General features: G+C 42.9%; 1 protein-coding gene across 2 annotated transcripts in view; it reads left to right on the forward strand.

Moving 5' to 3' along the window:
* SUCLG1 (succinate-CoA ligase GDP/ADP-forming subunit alpha) overlaps window positions 1-15915 on the forward strand; it is a 30368-nt gene extending 14453 nt beyond the window's left edge. For both annotated transcript variants that reach the window (XM_048849232.2, XM_075128131.1), the window contains exons 3-9: window positions 350-466; window positions 1122-1334; window positions 1458-1515; window positions 9639-9722; window positions 11690-11841; window positions 12435-12623; window positions 15675-15915. In XM_048849232.2, the coding sequence (XP_048705189.2) occupies window positions 350-466; window positions 1122-1334; window positions 1458-1515; window positions 9639-9722; window positions 11690-11841; window positions 12435-12623; window positions 15675-15701 (840 nt within the window). In that variant the 3' untranslated portion in view covers window positions 15702-15915. The remainder of the gene's footprint in view (window positions 1-349; window positions 467-1121; window positions 1335-1457; window positions 1516-9638; window positions 9723-11689; window positions 11842-12434; window positions 12624-15674) is intronic.
* The last annotated feature ends 3515 nt before the right edge of the window (window positions 15916-19430 follow it).

Consider the following 19430-nt stretch of genomic DNA (forward strand, 5'->3'; position numbering starts at 1 on the left):
AAACACAGGAATATGTTAAGAGTACCAACAGTTTTAATAGCGAATAGTTGGGTTTCCTTTTTTAAACAATAATTTGATTTAAAATATTGCACTTCTTTAGAATGTTTGATAAATGTGCTGCAATTTTGCATACATTGAAATGAGCCTTTTAGATGGCATACATAAAACTTGTAGTTTATATTTTACTCTGACTTTGACATATGCTTCTAATTTACTTTCTCTTATTGGCATATATTTGTTCTTAATTACAGTTCCATAATGTGCCTTCAATTTTTAAATGTTTTATTTGAAGGTGTATAAAAGTGTTCGTTCTTGCTTGCATCTGAAGTTTCTTGTGTATCTCTTATAGGGCACCTTTCATAGCCAACAGGCATTGGAATATGGCACCAAACTAGTAGGTGGAATTTCCCCAGGGAAGGGGGGCAAAACTCATCTGGGCCTGCCAGTCTTTAACTCCGTGAAAGAGGTAATTGAATAGTAATGGATTGACTACTAGACAGTAAAGATGGGGGTGGGAAGGTTGTCAAAGTTGAACACACTAGAACACGTCTAGCATCCAGAGTTGAAGAGGGACAGAATTTGAGTGGAGTCATGGTTACATTTCTGGTTTTAAAATATGTGAGAGATAAAACCAAGATGGTCTGCGGTCAGTGTCTGTATAATAGTGGGCACAACCAATGAATCAAGTTGGAGTTCCATTTTAAAAGTCACTTTTTGATTTGTACATATAAATAAAATAAGGGCCTAGATGTCATTTGGTGTCAACTTACCTTTATTTTATATGGAGAGTCTTAGATATCCTTCATGACTTAAGCTCTTGATAAATAGATCATAAAAACTGAATGAATAAATGGACTGAAGAGGACACTTTGCTGTATGTGGTGTAAACTCCCTGGAAGATTAACCTATTTTAGGAATCAGTTCTGCAGTTACTCTGTTTATATCTCCTGTTAATCTGAATGAAATTGCTATGCACAGACCTGCTGTGACCATAGACTTTTAAACTTCTGATTTATTTTTTGTCATCAATATTTAAATAGATACATTTAAAGAGTTAGTTGCCCAATGTACTCTTAAGGTTTACTGAATGTTTAACGTGCTTTTTGTTAATGCATGTTTAGGCTAAAGAACAAACAGGTGCCACTGCCTCTGTTATATATGTGCCTCCTCCATTTGCTGCTGCTGCAATTAACGAAGCTGTTGATGCAGAAATCCCCTTAATTGTGTGCATTACGGAAGGTATTCCACAGCAGGATATGGTTCGAGTTAAACATAGACTGATCCGTCAGGGTAAGACTCGACTAGTGGGCCCAAATTGCCCTGGAGTCATCAATGTAAGTGTTTGAAACAAACATTTCTTCTAATTTTTCAGAGACTAATTCATCTTCAGTGAATTTTCAAAAATATTTTCATCATGATTTTTTTTTTTAACGTATTTGTTATTTCTACTCTTTTAGCCTGGAGAATGCAAAATTGGTATCATGCCAGGCCACATTCACAAGAAAGGAAGAATTGGTAAGCCTTGCATATTCATGCTGAAGCTGAAATATGTTGCTTTATCAGGTCATGTCATGACGTATAACTAAGCAATAGATATACCGTGTAACAAGTTATTAGTGAATTTAGCAATGGTCAGTGGAGCCAGATTGACAATTCTGGAGACTGAAGCCCCTTATTTTGCCACAGACATTGCTTGAGCAGAAGTAATGCAAGCAAGAGGTTGAAAAGGATTCTTGAGGCAATGTGAGCCACTTTGTTTTCTTAAAGGAACTATGCCTATAAAAAGCATTAAAATCCTCAAATAAAGAACCAAACTCCGAAACACTTATCTTCTCAACACTGTGAAGGTTATAAGAGGGAGGAAAATAGGCTTCTCACTGAATGTTGATTTGTCTGCACCTATATACCATGCTGATGAGTATGTGATAAATATCTGAATAGGGCACATCAGTGGTTCTCAGACTTTTTGTACTGGTGACCCCTTTCACATAGCAAGCCTCTGAGTGCACCCCCCCCTTTTAAAACCCACCTTTTTATATATTTAACACCATTATAAATGCTGGAGGCAAAGCAGGGTTTGGGGTGGAGGCTAACAGCTCGCAACCCCTCCCCCCCCCCCGTAATAACCTCCTGACCCCCTGAGGGGTTCCAACCCCCAGTTTGAGAACCCCTGGGGTAGATATTTTCAGAGGGGGGCAGGGAGAATAGACTGTATGAGGCTGCGACATGCCCAGCATCACACACAGGGTCAATGACACAACCAGGATGTCTGGAGTCTTGATTCCTACTCCCCTTCTTAAAACACTAGAAACTTTTTTGTTAAAGCTACAATGTATGATATGCCATGTAAACTAGGCGCTATTACACAGAGCTTTTGGGCTTCTACTGTAGACAGGGTACACTTGGTTTGACTTCAGAATTGTGCACCATCTGGTGTCACTCTTCACAAGATTTTTACATGTGAGATGGTGCTTCTTAACTGCCAGCTGGGACATCCTGAGTCAGAATCAGAAGGAGAGGAGTGTGCTAGCTAAGCTTCAAAACTCTTGCATTTAGTGTCACTGCAGTGCAAATTCGAAGGTGAAAGCAGAAGCTGGATGCAGTATTAAGTATTAGCATTCGGGTCACACCTCTGGTTTCAAAAGTAGCCATAAACCTGAAATTGAAAAATCAAAGACGAGTGCAGTTATGCCCTTTGTAGATAACTTCTTTTAATAGTCATAAAGCATTGGTTTGATGGTATCATCTCAAGTTGTCTGACATTCCCTTCTGAATCAAACCTCTTCTAAAAGTCTGCAAGAGATGTCAGATACTCATAAAATGTTTGAAAGAGAGAGAATCCAGGGCAAGGCCCATGAAGTACTTAATTCTCTCGCATTGTCCCCCCCAATGGAAGCATAGCTAGCAGCGTTCTAAGAATCCCGTGAGTGCAAATGTGAGCTTTATGGCACCCGTCCCCCTCCCTGACTCTTCTTGTGCCATGTGCTTCTTGGGTCTCTTTCATCTTCTCTCCCTCCTCCTCCACCCCCCATTTCTGAAGGATTTTTGGATCCTTCGTAGTAATATATTTTAGTAACATTCTAAAGACACATCAACTACAGTAAAAAAGTGGCCTGTTTCCTGCTATTTAACCTCCAGCTGTTTAAAGGATATTTGATCTCAATTAAAAAAAGAAATTACCTTATTTTCATGGACTGAGTGAAACTCTCCACCATCCAACAACACAGTTAGGCTTGAAAGAACTAGATTTAAATTAGTAAATAGAATCATAGGACTGGAAGGGACCTCTAGAGGTCTTATAGGTCAGTCCCCTGCACTTACAGCAGGACTAAGTATTATCTAGACCAGGGGTCAGCAACCTATGGCACTCATGCCAATTTTTAGTGGCACTCTCACTACCTGGGTCCTTGCCGCTGGCCTCAGGGCTCTGCTGCTGGCCTGGGGTACAGGTCACCAGTCCCCTGCCAGCTGGGGTCCTGGCCGGCGGCCCCGCTCAACTCGCTGGTGGCCTGGGGTTCTGTCCTCCAGCCCCCTGCTAGCCGGGGTCCCGGCCACCAGCCCCGCTCAGCCCACTGCTGGCCTGGGGTACCGGCCCCTAGCCCCCTGCCAGCCAGGGTCCCGGCCGCTGGCCCCGCTCAGCCCGCCGCCGGCCTGGTGTCCCAGCTGCCAACCAGGGGCTCTGCTCCTGGCCTCAGCCCGGTGCTCTGCAGCTGCCCCCAGCTGTGGCCTACTGGCCCTAGCCTGGGGCAGTGAGGGGTGCAGACAGGGGCAAGAGGGGGCGTGTCTCAGCACCTCCCCCTTAAAAATTTTTCCAGTGCCAATGAGATATTAAGTCCTGATTTGCTGCTTATATCATGCCACATAGAACAGTGCACTACATTTGACACTGTGCGTGCCGTCTGTTACAATTTTTTTTTTCCCCCCACTGTGAGTTGAGGGGTACATTTGACAAAATGTCAGCTCCTAAGAAAGCAAAGTTAGATATCCATTCATTTAAGCTTTCTTGGACAGACACATTTGGATTTATTCAAAAGAAGGACAGTACTGTTTGTGCTTTCTGTTGTGAAAGTGTTTGTTGCACATCAGGTGTTCGACATTTTGAAATGAAGCACAAGAAAACCTTTCTTGACGAAGCAGACAAGACTGAATCGATCAAAAAGACAGTAGCAGGATATGAGAAGCAAAGCAGTGTTTTTAAATGCTTAAGTGTAAGTAAAAATCAAGCTACAGAAGGAAGTTACAAGATTGCACAGTGCATTGCAAAAAACAAAAAGCTGTATACAGATGGGGAGCATATAAAAAGTTTTTCTCAGCAATTCAGAGGTTTTGTTCAGTGATTTGCCAAATAAAGATACGATCATATCTAGAATAAAAGAACTGCCTGTCTCTGCCAGAACAGTTGAGAGATGCGTAAGCAAAATGGCAGAAAACATTAACGAAAAGCAGACCACTACATTAAAAGACACAGCAGTTGCAGCTGATGAAAGCGTGGATATAAACGATGTTCCATGTTTGGCAGTTGTTGCAAGATACTGTGCTTCCAATGAAATCCAAGAGGAACTTTGCCTAAAACCCGTGCATGGCACAATAAAGGAGGAAGGTATCGTGGAAAGTTTTGTAAACCGTTTTTGAAGAAAGAGGAGTTGATGTCAGAAAAATATTTTGTGTGACAACAGATGATGCTCCTGCCATGGTCAGAAAACAGAAGGGATTTGTAAAGTTACTTGAAGATCAAATTGGCTACCCGATAGTCAAATTTCACTGCATCATCCATCAAGAAAACGTATATGCTAAAATTTCTAATTCAGAGGTTAATAATGTAATGAATAGAGTGTTGAGAATTGTGAATTTCCTTGTTGCTTCATCTGCTTTGACTCGGACAGTTTCAAGCACTCCTAGACGAGATGGACAGTGCTTATAACGACATTTCACTTCACAGTAATATTCAGTGGCTAAGTCGTGGCAAGTTTGGTGTGCTTTGTAAATTGTTTTGATGCAATCCAGGCCTTTTTGTCGGAAAAGGGACAAAACTACCCCAAACTGGATGATGACAAATGGCTTTGTAAGCTCATGTTTCTAACTGACATCACCGCTCACCTAAACAAACTCAACCTCTATCTCCAGGGTGCAGGGCAAATGGTTCTGATCTTTATGAAGCCTGGAAGGCATTTGTTGTAAAACTAGCAATTTTTTCTCGGGGTATTCGAACTTTGACTTTCTGCTACTTCCAACACACAAAAAAGCTATTGACACGTTGCACTGTCAGTGTCAATGAGATTGGAATGTACATGCAAGAACTGGAATCAGAATTTTCTGACAGATTTCAAGATTTCCAGCGATTTGGCCCAATGCTTTCTTTTCTAATTAAACCTGAAAAGTTCAACAAAAGCGACTTGGATTTGTCTGTATATCAGTGGATGGGTGTTGAATATTTTGAAATGCAGCTCATTCAGTTAAAAAGCTCAGAATTGTGGGCATCAAAGTTCGCAGATCTGCGGAGTGCACTTGAAGCTACCAAGAGAGATCATGGGGCCTCTATTCTCACCTGCTGGACGTCCCTGCCTGTGAAATTTAACTCTTGAAGAAAATGGTGTTTGCAATGCTTTCAGCATTTGGATCCACGTACCTGTGTGAACAGATATTTTCACACACGAAATCTGTCCTCTGTCCCTCTCAGAGCTGGTTAACAACTGATTACTCAAAAACCCATGTGCAGCTTAAAGTATCCAAATACATGCCAGACACTGGAAAACTCAGCAAGGAAAAGCAAGATCAAGGATCACACTAAACTGATAAATTAAATTAAAATGCAGATCTTTAAATGAAGTGTCTTAAACATTTTAAAAACCTTATTTACTTTACATACAATAGTTTAGTTATAATATAGACTTTATAGAGAGAGACCTTCTAAAAATGTTAAAATGTATTACGGGCACACAAAACCTTAGAGTGAATAAATGAAGACTTGGCACACCACTTCTGAAAGGTTGCAGACCCCTGATCTAGACCATTCCTGACAGGTGTTTGTCTAACCTTCTCTGAAAAAATCTCCAATGATGGAGATTCCATAACCTCCCTAGGCAACTTATTCCAGTATTTAACCATCCTGTCAGTTTTGAAGTTTTTCCTAATGTCCAACCTAAACTGTCCTTGCTGCAATTTAAGCCCATTGCTTCTTGACCTGTCCTCAGAGGTTCAGAGAACAATTTTTCTTCAAGTGCTTGCTCATGTCCATTCCATATTAGGTGTTTGTGCTCCCCACATGCACCGGTGCCAGAAGTTTTTCCCTCCGTGGTATCCGTAGGGGACTGGCTCTGGCCCCATCTGGAGTGGAGGCCACCGGCTACCCCCACCCTCAGTTCCTTATTGCCACCAGTGATGGTGCTGGAGCGTCTGCTGTTTTGGCTAGCCTTTTTGCTTTGTTCAGCGTTACGAACTTTTTCTTATAAAATAGTTGTACATAGTTAAGTTATCCCTTAGTGTTAGTGTGTTTGACTTGGTTAGTTGTGAACGGGACTTGGGCTAGGGACAGGTTATGCTTTAAGCCCTGCGATCGCTGCAAAAAATCTGTGCCCATCAGAGATCCCCATAACAGGTGTTTAAGGGGTGTGGGCGAGTCGCATATAAGCAACAAGTGCCGTATCTGCAAGTCTTTCAAGCCTCGGACCAAGAAGGAGTGAAACATCCATGTCAATGTGCTCCTTACAGAGTCTGCTCCAACTCTGGCACCGGAGCAGTTGAAGTCTGACTCTGCCCCAAGCACCGCAGCGGCGGTGCGGAGCACCCCACGGGTGCCATCGACAGACCGTCACCAATCCCCTTCCCCAGCACCGGCCAAGCGACAAAAGAAGACCAGGAGAGGAAAATCTACATCCCGCAAGGGGAAGCAGAGGGGAGGAGGGCAGCTTGGCACCTCCAACTGGGAGTCAGGCCCCAGCTTAGGTCAAGTGGTCCAGCCCACCCCAACCCATGTCTGCCATGCTTGACAGTGACACGGGCCTTCGTCAGTTAGCGGTCCCGTCAACGCCCGAGGCCCTGCAGGCAGTGCAGGATATCGTGGCGCTACCGGTGCTGCCCAAACCAACTACGGCGGTACCGCAGTCTAAGGGTAAACGCACCTTGGGTCCTTTTTATAGGTCCCCGTCTCAGCGGCACCACTCCCTATCGTGGGGGACGTCCCACCAGCACTAGTCTGCATGGAGCCACCAGGTCTCGAAGGCAGAGAGGCAGGCTCAGCAAAGCCTTGACCGTTCTCCAGCCTCAAGGCACTGCCTGCAGGGCTTGAGACGCACCTCGCTGGTGACCTGGCAAAGGCCTGTAGAGGGAACGCCCTTCCTGACATCAACAGCACTGAGACCAGACCAGCACTTCACCCATGGCTTGGCACTGGTCGCGGGCCTGAGACAGTCGCTCCCAGGAGCGGAGTCAGCCGTCAGCTCACCGGTATGCATCGCTGTGACATGGATCCCCTAGGTTGGGCGGAAGGTCTTTCCAGAGGCGGACCTGCTCCAGCTTCCAGTGCTGCTCCAGATCCCAGTACTGGTCGAACTGTGTAAGGCATAGATCGCCGGAATGCCATTGCCGATCTGCCAAATGCCACTGGTCTCAGAGGACCCGCAGAAGAGACTAATCCTGAGTGGAGAGCTCCCCATCGAGGTGCAGCGATAGGCAGCACAGCGAATGGGGTCGCCAGTCCACTCAGACATGGTCAGCCTCAGTCGGCGGCACCAGGCAGGATTAATTGCTGGTGAGCCAAAAGCTGTCACTGGTGGTTCCCTCGATGTTGGTGGTACCACCAACTATTCCATGGCCCCAGGGCCAGTGGCTGGCTGCCTAGTACCTGTGGAACCTATGGGGCTTTACCCAGCCTTCACAAGGGCTCAGGTCGGTGGCGGGGGCCTCGGACAAACCATTGGCTTCAGTATCCCGCCCTCCCCCCAAGCCAGCCGTTCCTGAAGAGAGAACTCCTCAGGCTCACATGGATCCCGGGGATCAGCCAGTTGGACCACCAATGGATGCATCAGACCCCATGGCACCAGATTCTTCCTCCTCGTCTTCGCCTGATGAGGCGATTGTGGGGGGCCCCCTCCCCCAGCTCCTCAGGATGATACTAAAGCTTATCAGGACCTGTTGAAAAGAGTTGCCTCTAACCTCACGCTCCAGGCGGAGAAGCTAGAGGAACCATCAGACTCCCTATTAGATATCCTTTGCTCAATGGCACCGGCTAGGGTGGCTTTCCAGATTGTCCATTTTTCCTGAAATGTTGCGCCCAGAACTGGACACAATACTCCAGTTGAGGGTTATTCAGACCCAGAGACCCTATAGCTGGCAGCCACGTGCTTTCGCTCCTCCAACTCCCGCCTCCTATTTCCCTGGGCCACTTCCCCGTAGCCCTAGCACCTTCTCGGCCCTTTGTATCAGGGGCCTCCTCAGGGTGGAGCTCCCTATTGCTCCCCTGACCCTGCCCTGCACTGCGCTATCTAAGGTGGTACTCTAAGGCAGCCAGTCCTTCTCCATTGTACTCCAGGGAGAGACTGACCCTGCTCTGTAGCCTTCTTATGGCCCTCCCTGGCTCTGATTGGCTGCTCCATCAAACCTTCCCCTGATTGGCTCTTTACAAGCCCTACTCCCATTGGCTGGGTTTTGCGCAGCCTCCCTGAGGGCTGCTTTAACCCTCCACCTACCTGTGTGGGGCAGACACCTGACCACAGACACGTTTTGACAACCTAGTTTTAGGTCATGATCAAAGGGTAGTGTGGGAAGCCCTGGGAGGTTAGGTCTTGAAGTCGGGGGTTCGCATTCTGGGCTGCAGCTCATCTCAAAGCAGCTGCTCCTGTGGCTTCAGTCCTGAGAGACTATCTGGGCTTAGTTTGGCTTCCCACAGTGGTCGCAGTGGTGCTCAGGTTTGGCCCAGCTGCCCCTCTAGCATAATGACTGCATGGGACCTGCCACACACAATTTGAGTGACTGGGACTGCAACCTCATGCACCACGGCGCAATACTACTCCACAAATTTGGTCCAGCTGTCCCCCCATCAAGGGGCCTGGGCCAAACTTGAATGATCCTACTGCCCAAATGGTTGCAATCCCCTGAGCAGGGAGCCAAGCTCAGCCAGTCCTGCTGGACAGGAGTTGCAGGAGCCGCCACTATGGTGCACAGAGTGTACTTATTTTGTTACCCATAATATAGAATATACAGATTTAAAAAATATTTAATAAGCCAGATTTTTTTGTATTAAAACTTATTTACTGGGTCGTGATAGGCCATCAAAATTTACAAGATGGGTCCTGAGCCTAAAAAGGTTGAGAACTGCTGTCAGTTTGCTTTTGTAATTGGCTCCATGTGTAAAGCTGTACTGTGAGGAGTGCTGTTTTGGCCAATGCTACTGGCTTGTTGGACAACTTTAGATAACTCACAACTGAGTGTCAGGAAAGCCGACCAGAAAGCAAGAGGGGAGGGCAAATCTAATCTTAACTACTATAGAATATGAATCTTCATGTGTATGCAAGGATATCTAGGAAGTATTGACTATTCCCTGTAATCTTCTAAAGTTATATCCCTGAACATGTGAACTAATGCATATCCAGAAACCAGCTCATTACATACAATACTATCAACCTTGTCTTCTTCCTTTTAAGGTATTGTGTCAAGGTCTGGCACCCTGACGTATGAAGCTGTACATCAGACGACACAAGTTGGATTGGGACAGTCCTTCTGTGTTGGTGGGTTTCTTCCACCAAACCTCTTCTGTTAAAGACAGACAGGCCCAGTCAGTGTGTAAGAACCACAACACATTAGATTGTAGAAACTATTGAAAAATATTGAATGTCTTTTAATTTTGGTTAGAAATGTTACACCTTTCTAACCAACCTAACTCAGGGACTTTGCATCAATAACAATTGCAATTTAGCAGAATATAACCAGCCCTTTCTGTTAACTAACTCTCATTTTCTGAGTTCATCAAAAGCCTGGCCAAAGCAATCTTGCATGGAAAACTGCCAATATGCTGGAACCTACTGTGGTTTTAGTTTTATTTTAAGGCACAACATAGAAAATATAGCTTCTTGGGCCAAATTTTCTATTGGTGTAAAAAGTTTCACCCTTTTACACTATTGGAGAATGTAGCTCATATTTGTAATTTCTGATTATAATGCAGTGACACCTTCAGGCCTATCCAGGTTTGGGTCCTGTTGTGGTGGGTGCTCTACAAACCTAGGACAATCCCTGCCCTAAAGACAACACGTGTGTGCATAGAATAAAAATGAAGATATGGTGCTTAGCCATGGAAACTGTTTTGAGAGATCAGAGTTGCTTTGAGTGTTTTTTGTTTTTAAATGATACAAACCTTAGGGTATGTCTATCTTTAAACTGCTAGGTGTGATACCTGCACTAGCTCTGCTTGAGCTAATGCCTAAAAATAGCAGTGTGTCCATGGCGGCTCGGGCTAACTGCCAGAGTACATTCGCAGGGGCTAGGATGGGTTTGTACTTGGGGTGGCTGGCCCAACGTGCCACGGCAGCCACAGATTGCTATTTTTAGATGTTAGCTTGAGCAGAGCAAGCGTGGGGATCACACCTGACAGCTCAAATATAGATCTACCCTTACTTAGCCTTTATATTGAACTACCTTTCAGTGTTTAAAATTTGTTCATAAAACATTTCATGCCTGCTAGTGGAGGATTATCCTAGTCATCTCTGGCGTTGAAGTACAGTGTGGGAACAAAGGTGGTAAAGACAGGTTTTCTTTGGGTTGGAAATGTCAGATTGACTGCCTGAAATTCTTTTGTCCACAGACTCTGTGTAACACTGACAAAGGCAATGCAGGCATCCTCACACTGACCATTCCGAGCACGTTCCTTAAACCTGACGACGGGTGAACGGGAGTTGTCACATCCATTACATTCTTCTTTGTTTTGTAAAGACTGGCACACAAAGATGAATGTTGACCTAAAATTTTAAAAGGCTCTGACTTATGTGTATTGAGCTTCCAGACTTGGTGAGCTCTTTATTTTAGGCTATGTTTTCACTGCCTGAAAAAGTTGTTTTTTTTACAGTGAGATGATTAATGCAAGTCTGTTATCTTGCCATAAAATACTACAAGGTAGTTTTTATGTTGCTAGGTGAGTTCACTATGCCCTCCGCCTAAGGCTCACCTCGCCTAGCTGCATTGAGGTAAAAATTACCTGTGCCTTGTCTCCACTTGGATTGGACAGTGAATTAACTGGCATTAGTCATCCACTATAAAACGTACCTTTCTTGGCAGTGAAGTCATAGCCTTATTCTTGTGTTTGAAATACCTGCCACTACATGTTTGGTTAAGTCAAAACACAGTTTTTAAAAACCTGATTGGGATTGAGAGGATCCCAGCTCTACTACAGGCATCTTGTATGACCTTTGGCAAGTCACTTAATCTGCCTATGCCTCAGTTTCCCATCTGTAAAATGGGATTAATAATCTCTCCTTCCCCTCCCCCCACCACTGTGCACTTTTTAATCTATTCAGATTATAAGAACTTGAGGCAGTGATTGTCTAGTACTGTGTGTACAATGCCTTGCAGAGAGGGGCCCAGATCTTGATTGGGGGACTCTAGGTGCCAGTGTAATACAAATAATAATAGACTGAAATTAAATTGGTTTGTCTCGGTTGTTCATGTTCACATTTACTCATGTTTGTGTGTTAATGCCTTTCAGGGATTGGAGGAGATCCCTTCAATGGAACTAATTTTATTGACTGTCTTGATGTCTTCCTGAAGGATCCCCAAACAGAGGGGATAATATTGATTGGTGAGATTGGAGGCAATGCCGAAGAAGATGCAGCAGCGTTCTTGAAGGAAAATAATTCCGTAAGTTTCAGAGAATGTGCCATTCATTCCAAAAGACTCTATTAAATGTGTACCACCTTTTAAGCATTTACCACTGTAGAGAAACTTGTTTAGTTCTCAATTAATAAAAAGCCACTACTAGAAAGTTTGGAAAATGCAGTTAAAGCCAGTTAAAGCTAGGGTTTAAAGACTCTCTTGAGAATAATTTTGGGTCACAATTCTACAGTGCTGTCTGCCAGAAGAAGAGCCTTTGGGTAGCTCAAAGCTTGTCTTTCACCAACTGAAGTCAGTCCAATAAAAGATGTTACCTCTTACACCTTGTCTCTCGAATATCTTGAGACCAAGATGGCTACAACAACAAAGTTTTTATATTTTAATTGTTTTGTGACCCATATATGGCTCCTCTGTAGAAGCACTGTTTATATATTCATGATTGCTGTTTACATGCACACTTCTTCTGAGAGAAGCCATTCTAAGTATCCTCGGCCAGTGCTTTCATGTCCCTTACCCGCGGGGTTTTCCAAATCTAGATGTCTAGTTCTTGCTCCCCTTTTGAGTACTTGGCCAGAAGTGGTACATCTCTTTCATGGTAGGTGTTTCTTCTTTCACCACAGGGTCCAAATGCCAAGCCTGTAGTGTCATTCATAGCTGGTCTGACTGCTCCTCCTGGCAGAAGAATGGGTCATGCTGGGGCAATCATTGCTGGGGGGAAAGGTGGTGCTAAAGAGAAAATTGCTGCTCTTCAAAATGCTGGCGTTGTTGTCAGTATGTCTCCTGCTCAGTTGGGTAGCACTATACACAAGGTGAGTTACACAGATGTCAGAAGTGCTTTGAAATGATGGCATTTAGCCAGTATAACCAGAACAACAGACATATGAAAGCTGCCTTTTGCTTTTGTGTCAGTTTTGCTTCTTCCAAGTGAACAGTTATAATACACTGTTTCCTCATTTAAGTCTATTTAAAACTGCATCTTGACATGTAGTGGCTCTACTGAACAAAAAAGCCATTAAATAACAGTTGCAGCTGAGTCTTTATTCACACAAGCAACTTTGTGTCATGTTCTCCTTTGTCAAAGCCATGTGGCAAAATTCAGAGAATATTTGGCTCAGTAACAGACTAGTACCACTCTTCTTTTACAGCAGCTAAACATCATATGAACCTAAATTGATTCTAGATCAGAAAACACCCTTTACTTTTTTTACATTACAGATACTCGGTAACTTTGTAACAGTGCATGGACTAGCTTATCTTTTTCCACAGCTATCTACTGATGTTATTTAAGAACATTATTTTGACTTAAAAAAAAAAAAAAGCTAATTCATATCCCTGGGCACATGCATGCAATTCATAACAATCCTGTACCTCATACAGAAGTTGAACTCCTTTCTGATTTCTCCCGCATAGATCTACAAAGGGTCTTAGGCATTGCAACACTCAGCAAATTGCGATGCTGAACTTCTAAGCACCTTGTCATCTGGTGGAATCCACAGCCCTGAGTTAGAGCCTGTACAACTCATGGGGAGAGTTAGGAGCCTACAGATGGGATCCACAAAAGCCAACACGCTCAACATGGAGCTACCTAAGCTAGGCAGTTGGAAATGTTGAGAAGAGGGGTAGGGATTTCCCCTAAGCACTGGACTATGGGGTATTCTGGTGTTGGAGACTCATTCTCACCTGTTGCAGCTATTCCTCTGGGTACAAATTAAATAGAATCACTCATTTTCTCTGGCCCAATGAATATTGACCAGTGGTTTGGACACTCACCTGAGAGATGGGAGACCCAAGTTGGAATGCCTTCTCCACATTGGGCAGAGTGGGCAATGGAATTTAGATCTCCCAGATGAGTACTCTAACCACAAGGCTGAAAGTTACAAGGGAGTCTCCCGCTTCCCCCCCCCCCCCCCCCAACTGTTTTGAGTATGCTCAGAACACACCTACTGATTTGGGCCTTGCAGGTAAGATAGGTGGGGGAATGCCTATTTTGATGACCCCTTCCTCCCCAGGGGGCTTAGGTATGAAACGGCTCCAGACTGATGTGTCTGCGCGCATGCTTGCTGGCAGAAAGGTAGGATGCCTACAGGACTTGAATGGTGGAAGTTTAGATGCTTGTGGACTTTAGGTGTCTTCAGCATTGGGTGACAGCTGAGCAGGGGTTTTGAGGATCTCTGTGCTGCTTGAAGCTGCAGGTAGGCACCTAAGGCCTTTTTGTGGATCTAGCCCTAAATTTTTCAAAGTATACAAAGTCACTTAACATTTATTTTAACTATCTTTGCTTTTCTTTCGGGATAACTGTCTACGTTGCACAGCATGTTTCCCCATGTTTATTCCCCCCCTCCACGCCCCCACTGTTCCTCAGATGTTCTTGTCAACTGCTAGAAATGGCCCACCTTGATTATCACTACAAAAGACCCTCCCCTTACCCCCCCGGCTCTCCTGCTGGTAATAGCTCACCTTACCTGATCACTCTCGTTACAGTGTGTATGGTAACACCCATTGTTTCATGTTCTTTGTGTATATAAATCTCCCCGCTGTATTTTCCACTGCATACATCCGATGAAGTGAGCTGTAGCTCACGAAAGCATAAGCTCAAATAAATTTGTTAGTCTCTAAGGTGCCACAAGTACTCCTTTTCTTGTTGCACAGCAAGATATTTGCAAGATATTTAGAAAATTTTCACGGTTTCTGCTGTATTTCTGTATACTTTAAAATGGAGGTCTTAACTAAAGCTGGGTGAAATTTCTTCAGCAAATAGGAAATTCACCAAAAAATGCATTTTTCAGGACAGCAAAACTATTCCCAAATTCCAGTGAGTTTCGGCTTGGAAAAATTAGTTTTTTCAAAAAGTTGAAACAGTTCGTTTTGACCATTTTGAAATTTATCTGAAGAGTTCAGTTTAGTTCCAAACAGAATTTTTTTTGGATGTTTTTGGTTCGTCCTTTGGACTGACAAATCAATTATTAGCCTTAACCATTTCTAGTCATTTCTTTAAAGAGCTGAAATGCAAACTGCTGTTCTGATGCAGCACCGTTATAAGAATTCACTGAAAGAATGTTAGACCACGACTGGGGGCAACAGGAGCGCCTTGACAACATCATATTTAGATGAGGCTGATGAGTTAATATATTACAGGCCCCGCACAGTGGGGTGTGTATTGGTTCTTTTTTCTTTCCCCTCCCCTCCTGCATCTGCCATGGACTCTTTTTGGGGTATGAGATGTGGGAGATATTTTCCTCCTTCTCTCCTGTAGAATCCACTATCTTCCAATTTTAACTTGGTACTAAGACTTCCCTGTTGGTGTATCAGGCTTCTGATTGAAAATTGAGGCATGTTGTCCATCTTGCTAGCAGGTAGAGGGGAGGGTCGACTAGGAAATGACTGTGAGAAGTGGATATATAGTTTGGTGTTACCATCTTTTTTGAGAATTTGGCAGCAAAATTCTGCCATCTTTTTCATTCCAAAAATCAGCTTCACTTGAGATAAAGGCGTGAGTGGAGATTTTTATATAGATATATATAAAATATAATATAATAATGACATGGGCAGATGCATTTAATAATAAAAGGAAGATGTAAGACTGTCAATATTTTCACTGTTTAAGAAACTGTCAACAAAAAACAAGTTGCAATGTGAAAATGAGGTTGAGTGAATCTGTATATGGGAGGTTAAAGCCCTGCACCTGGCTCAGTGAAATTTTAAACAGACCCAAACAAGGGTGACTTGGAATAGCATTTTTTCTAAGTGCCCTCCTTCTAGTGTGTTTTGCCTGTGTTTTTAAAAGGATACTGAAACGTACAGCTTTTTGGAAAACTCTCTTGTCACAACAGTAATATGTCTATTTTTTGCTCTCTCTGAAGGAGTTTGAGAAGAGGAAACTGCTGTAAAACCCCTGGAACGTTATCACAGAAAAGTCAAGACAGCACCTTGCCTCTGTATATGTCGTCCACTAATCTTCAGCTGCCTGAATGTGACTGATACTTGGTTCTGAATTTGACTTTAAAGCCATAAACTTTATTTCACTGTCTCCTGCTCAGAAATGGTCACCTGATTGTACATCATAGCAAATTAATAAATCTATCACTAAATTTGATTTTTGAATTCTGCAGCTCAGTGATTTTTTTTTTTCCCTCCCCCTCATTGCAAGACAGCTTTTTAAGAGGAGAAAAAAACAGCACAACCCTATCTGGAAGCATTTGAGAGCATTTTTATAGCTTTAGATTTATATACTCATTGCACTCTGAGTTAATGTAGCTTGTACAAAGATGCATTGAGTGGGGTAAGATATCCGCTTTGTGAGCACGCACGTTTTAAAAACCAAGCAGTCTTTCTTGCTCATTAGTGACTAGGAAATACTTTCTGAGCTTTAGGCAAAAGTTGATGCCGTCCATTGAATTACTGCTGTTTGGATCCACAGAGTGTGTCCTGCTGATCCTTGCAGCTGGCTATGTTGGTATACGTCAAAATGTATTATTCAGAGCTGCTGAACCATACAGAGCATAGCCCCACATTAGTGAGGGGCTTGTTATTTTGTGTAATTTCTGGGGAGAGCTTCAGAGAGTTTGTCTTCCTTTTATTGACAAGGATTTCACTTAAACGCTTGTCCAGAGTGGAGCCAATGCCCCATAAATGCTTTAATTGATATTTCAGAGTTATATTTATGTTCATAAGAGTTTAAATTATAGTTTCCCATGAAAATGCATATTCATACTGTGTGTAACTTGGAAATCGCATTCTTTCTGCTTATATTACCTTAACTTTTCTTCTTTTAACCTTAGACAGATGGTGCTTTGCTTTGAATGTTTTGAAATACTGATAATGTTAGGACTTGCTGCAGTAAAAAAAAAAAAATTCTGAAAACAAACGTGCTGGGGTATATTTCTTGTAAATGATCCACCAGTGCTACATGCGAAGGTTCTATTTTACTGTAGGAATAGAGCAAATTGAGTGCCTGTGAATGAGGATTACAAGTTATAATAAGTGACTGAATTTAGGATTGCTTTCATTATAAACAAATAAAATCAGCTAGGGAAACCAAAATTAGCTGCTTATGTAACATTTCTTGAAGAACAAATGCTATGCCATAACAATTCTATTCCAAAACCTCATGTCCTTATTATGTAAAGCTGTAGTTGTGGTTTTCAGCAGCACACTCTGCAGTTTGTCTTGATGCTCCATGGTCCGTGGTGAACAGGTTTTCTAAGGCGGCTGTTTCAGGTCTCGGAAACCTTGGTCCTGAAGCACTGGAAACAAACTCTGTCAATATTACCCTAGTATTTACAAGGTGCGCTATTGGGTACAAATACAATATTCATCTCAGTTTAGTTTACAGAAGTAACTTGTCCTAAGACTGTCACTGGATGGTTGAAGGTGGTATGAGTCGGATAAATAGCACATTTGCACAAGACTTTCAGAAAGAGTTGACAAGGCTCTTCAAGGCTCTTAAGCAAAGTAGGCAGTCATGGGATAAGAAGGAAGGTCCCCTTATGGATTAGAAGACGAAACGAAGGGTAGGAATAAACGGTCAGTTTTTACAATGGAGAGAGCTAAATATTGGTATCCCCCAAGGGATCTGTACAGGTACCAAAGCTGTTCAATGTATTCGTAAATCTGGAAAAAAAGAATAAACCATGAGGTGGCATAGTTTACAGACTATACAAAATTACTCAGAATTGTCAAGTCCAAAGCAGACTGTGAAGAGTTACTGGGTGCCTGGGCAACAAAATGGCAGATGAATTTAAAAGTTGATAAATCCAAAGTAATTTAAATTGGAATACACAATCCCGACTAGCCATATAAAATGATGGCTGTTATTACTCAAGAAAGAGATCTGAGTCATTGTGGATAGTTCTCTGAAACCATGTGTTCCAGGTGCAGCAGCAGACAAAAACTAACAGAATATTCGCAAAAAGAAAAGGAGTACTTGTGGCACCTTAGAGACTAACCAATTTATTTGAGCATGAGCTTTCGTGAGCTACAAGCTCATGCTCAAATAAATTGGTTAGTCTCTAAGGTGCCACAAGTACTCCTTTTCTTTTTGCGAATACAGACTAACACGGCTGTTACTCTGAAACCTAACAGAATATTAGTAACCATTAGGAAAGAGAGATAAGACAGTGTCATAATACCCGTGTACAAGTCCATGGAATGACCACACCTTCAATACTGCATTGAGTTCTGGTCTCCCCTCTGCCCCCCCAAATAAATAAAATTGAAGTACAGAGAAGGTCAACAAAAATGATTTGAGGTATGGGACATCTTCCATATGAGGACAGAAGAAAAAGACCAGGACTGTTCATCTTAAGAAAGAGATGACTAAGGCAGATATGATAGAGGTCTATAAAATTATGAATGGTGTAAAGAAAGTGAATAAGGAAGTGTTATTTACCCCCTCATGTACCACAAGAACCAAGGATCCCCAATGAAAATAGGTTTAAAACCAATGTAATGAAGTACTACTTTACTTAACACACAGTTAACTTGTGGAGCTTGTTGCCATGGGATGTTGTGAAAGCCAAAGGTATACCTAGGTTTAAAAAAAGAAGTGGATAATTTCACGGAGGATATGTTCATCAATGGTTCTTAGCTAAGACAGTCAGAGACAAAACCCCATGCTCTGGGTGTCCCTAAAGTCCCAGAAGTTGGGACTGGACAAATTCTCCTCTTTGGTTCATTCCCTCTGACACTGGGCACTGTCAGAAAACAGGATACTAGGCTAGATAGACAGTTGATCTTATCCAATAGGGCTCTACTTATGTTAGACTTTATAATAGTAATTTCTTAATTATTCTTGCTAATATGCTGAGTTTTGCAACCTATGCATGGTTTAATCTGGAACATTTGCTGATGAGGAGAGAGAAATTACAGTTTAATTTATGAGAATGTATGCCCACCTCTTAACCAATAAGCTGTGACAGCTTTGAGACCACTGTAGCAGTGACCCCCTATTAATAGTTGAGTAGCCTTCAGTGGTGTGCTGATGCTTGCCCAGGGACAGTTTTCAGCAGGCACCTACCACTCAACTTGCATGAACTTCCACGCCATTAGAAGTATGACTTGCAAAGTCACACCCACCTTCAGTGTAATAAGCTGCCTATTGGAGACTGCTTCATTAAAGCCCTTTCAGGGGCACAGGCTACCATAAAACCAATGGCAATTATCCGGTGACAGAATGCTACCTCTACTTCTGAAAAGTGGTGTTTTAAATTGCATGTGACCCTGCTTTAACAATTACAACACTTCACCACCAGCTATTCACTAGCCAGCCAGCCATTCTATATAGTAGGACAGCCTCTGCTAGCCTAGAACTCTGCAACACTTACAGACGTGGGCGAAGTATATCCTTACCTGGATATAAAGCTTAATTTGTGCAGCTGCCTCTGAAGTGAGAGTATAACTCTTAACAAATGTAAGTTGTCAGCTCCTGCTGCTGTTACAGTTTCATAGGCAATGTATTTTTTTAAAAATTGCTTCAAGAACGTGGTGTGTTAATGTTTCATGTGCTTGTGAATAAATACTTTAAAAGGCTGGAATGGGAACATTAGTCCTCCTTTGCGGCCCCCCCCCAAAAAAAAAAGAAAAAAAGAAAAGGCAAATACCTTCTACCATTAAGTCTT

Source organism: Caretta caretta, chromosome 4, assembly GCF_965140235.1.
Source record: "Caretta caretta isolate rCarCar2 chromosome 4, rCarCar1.hap1, whole genome shotgun sequence".
In the NCBI taxonomy this organism is placed as follows: domain Eukaryota; kingdom Metazoa; phylum Chordata; order Testudines; family Cheloniidae; genus Caretta; species Caretta caretta.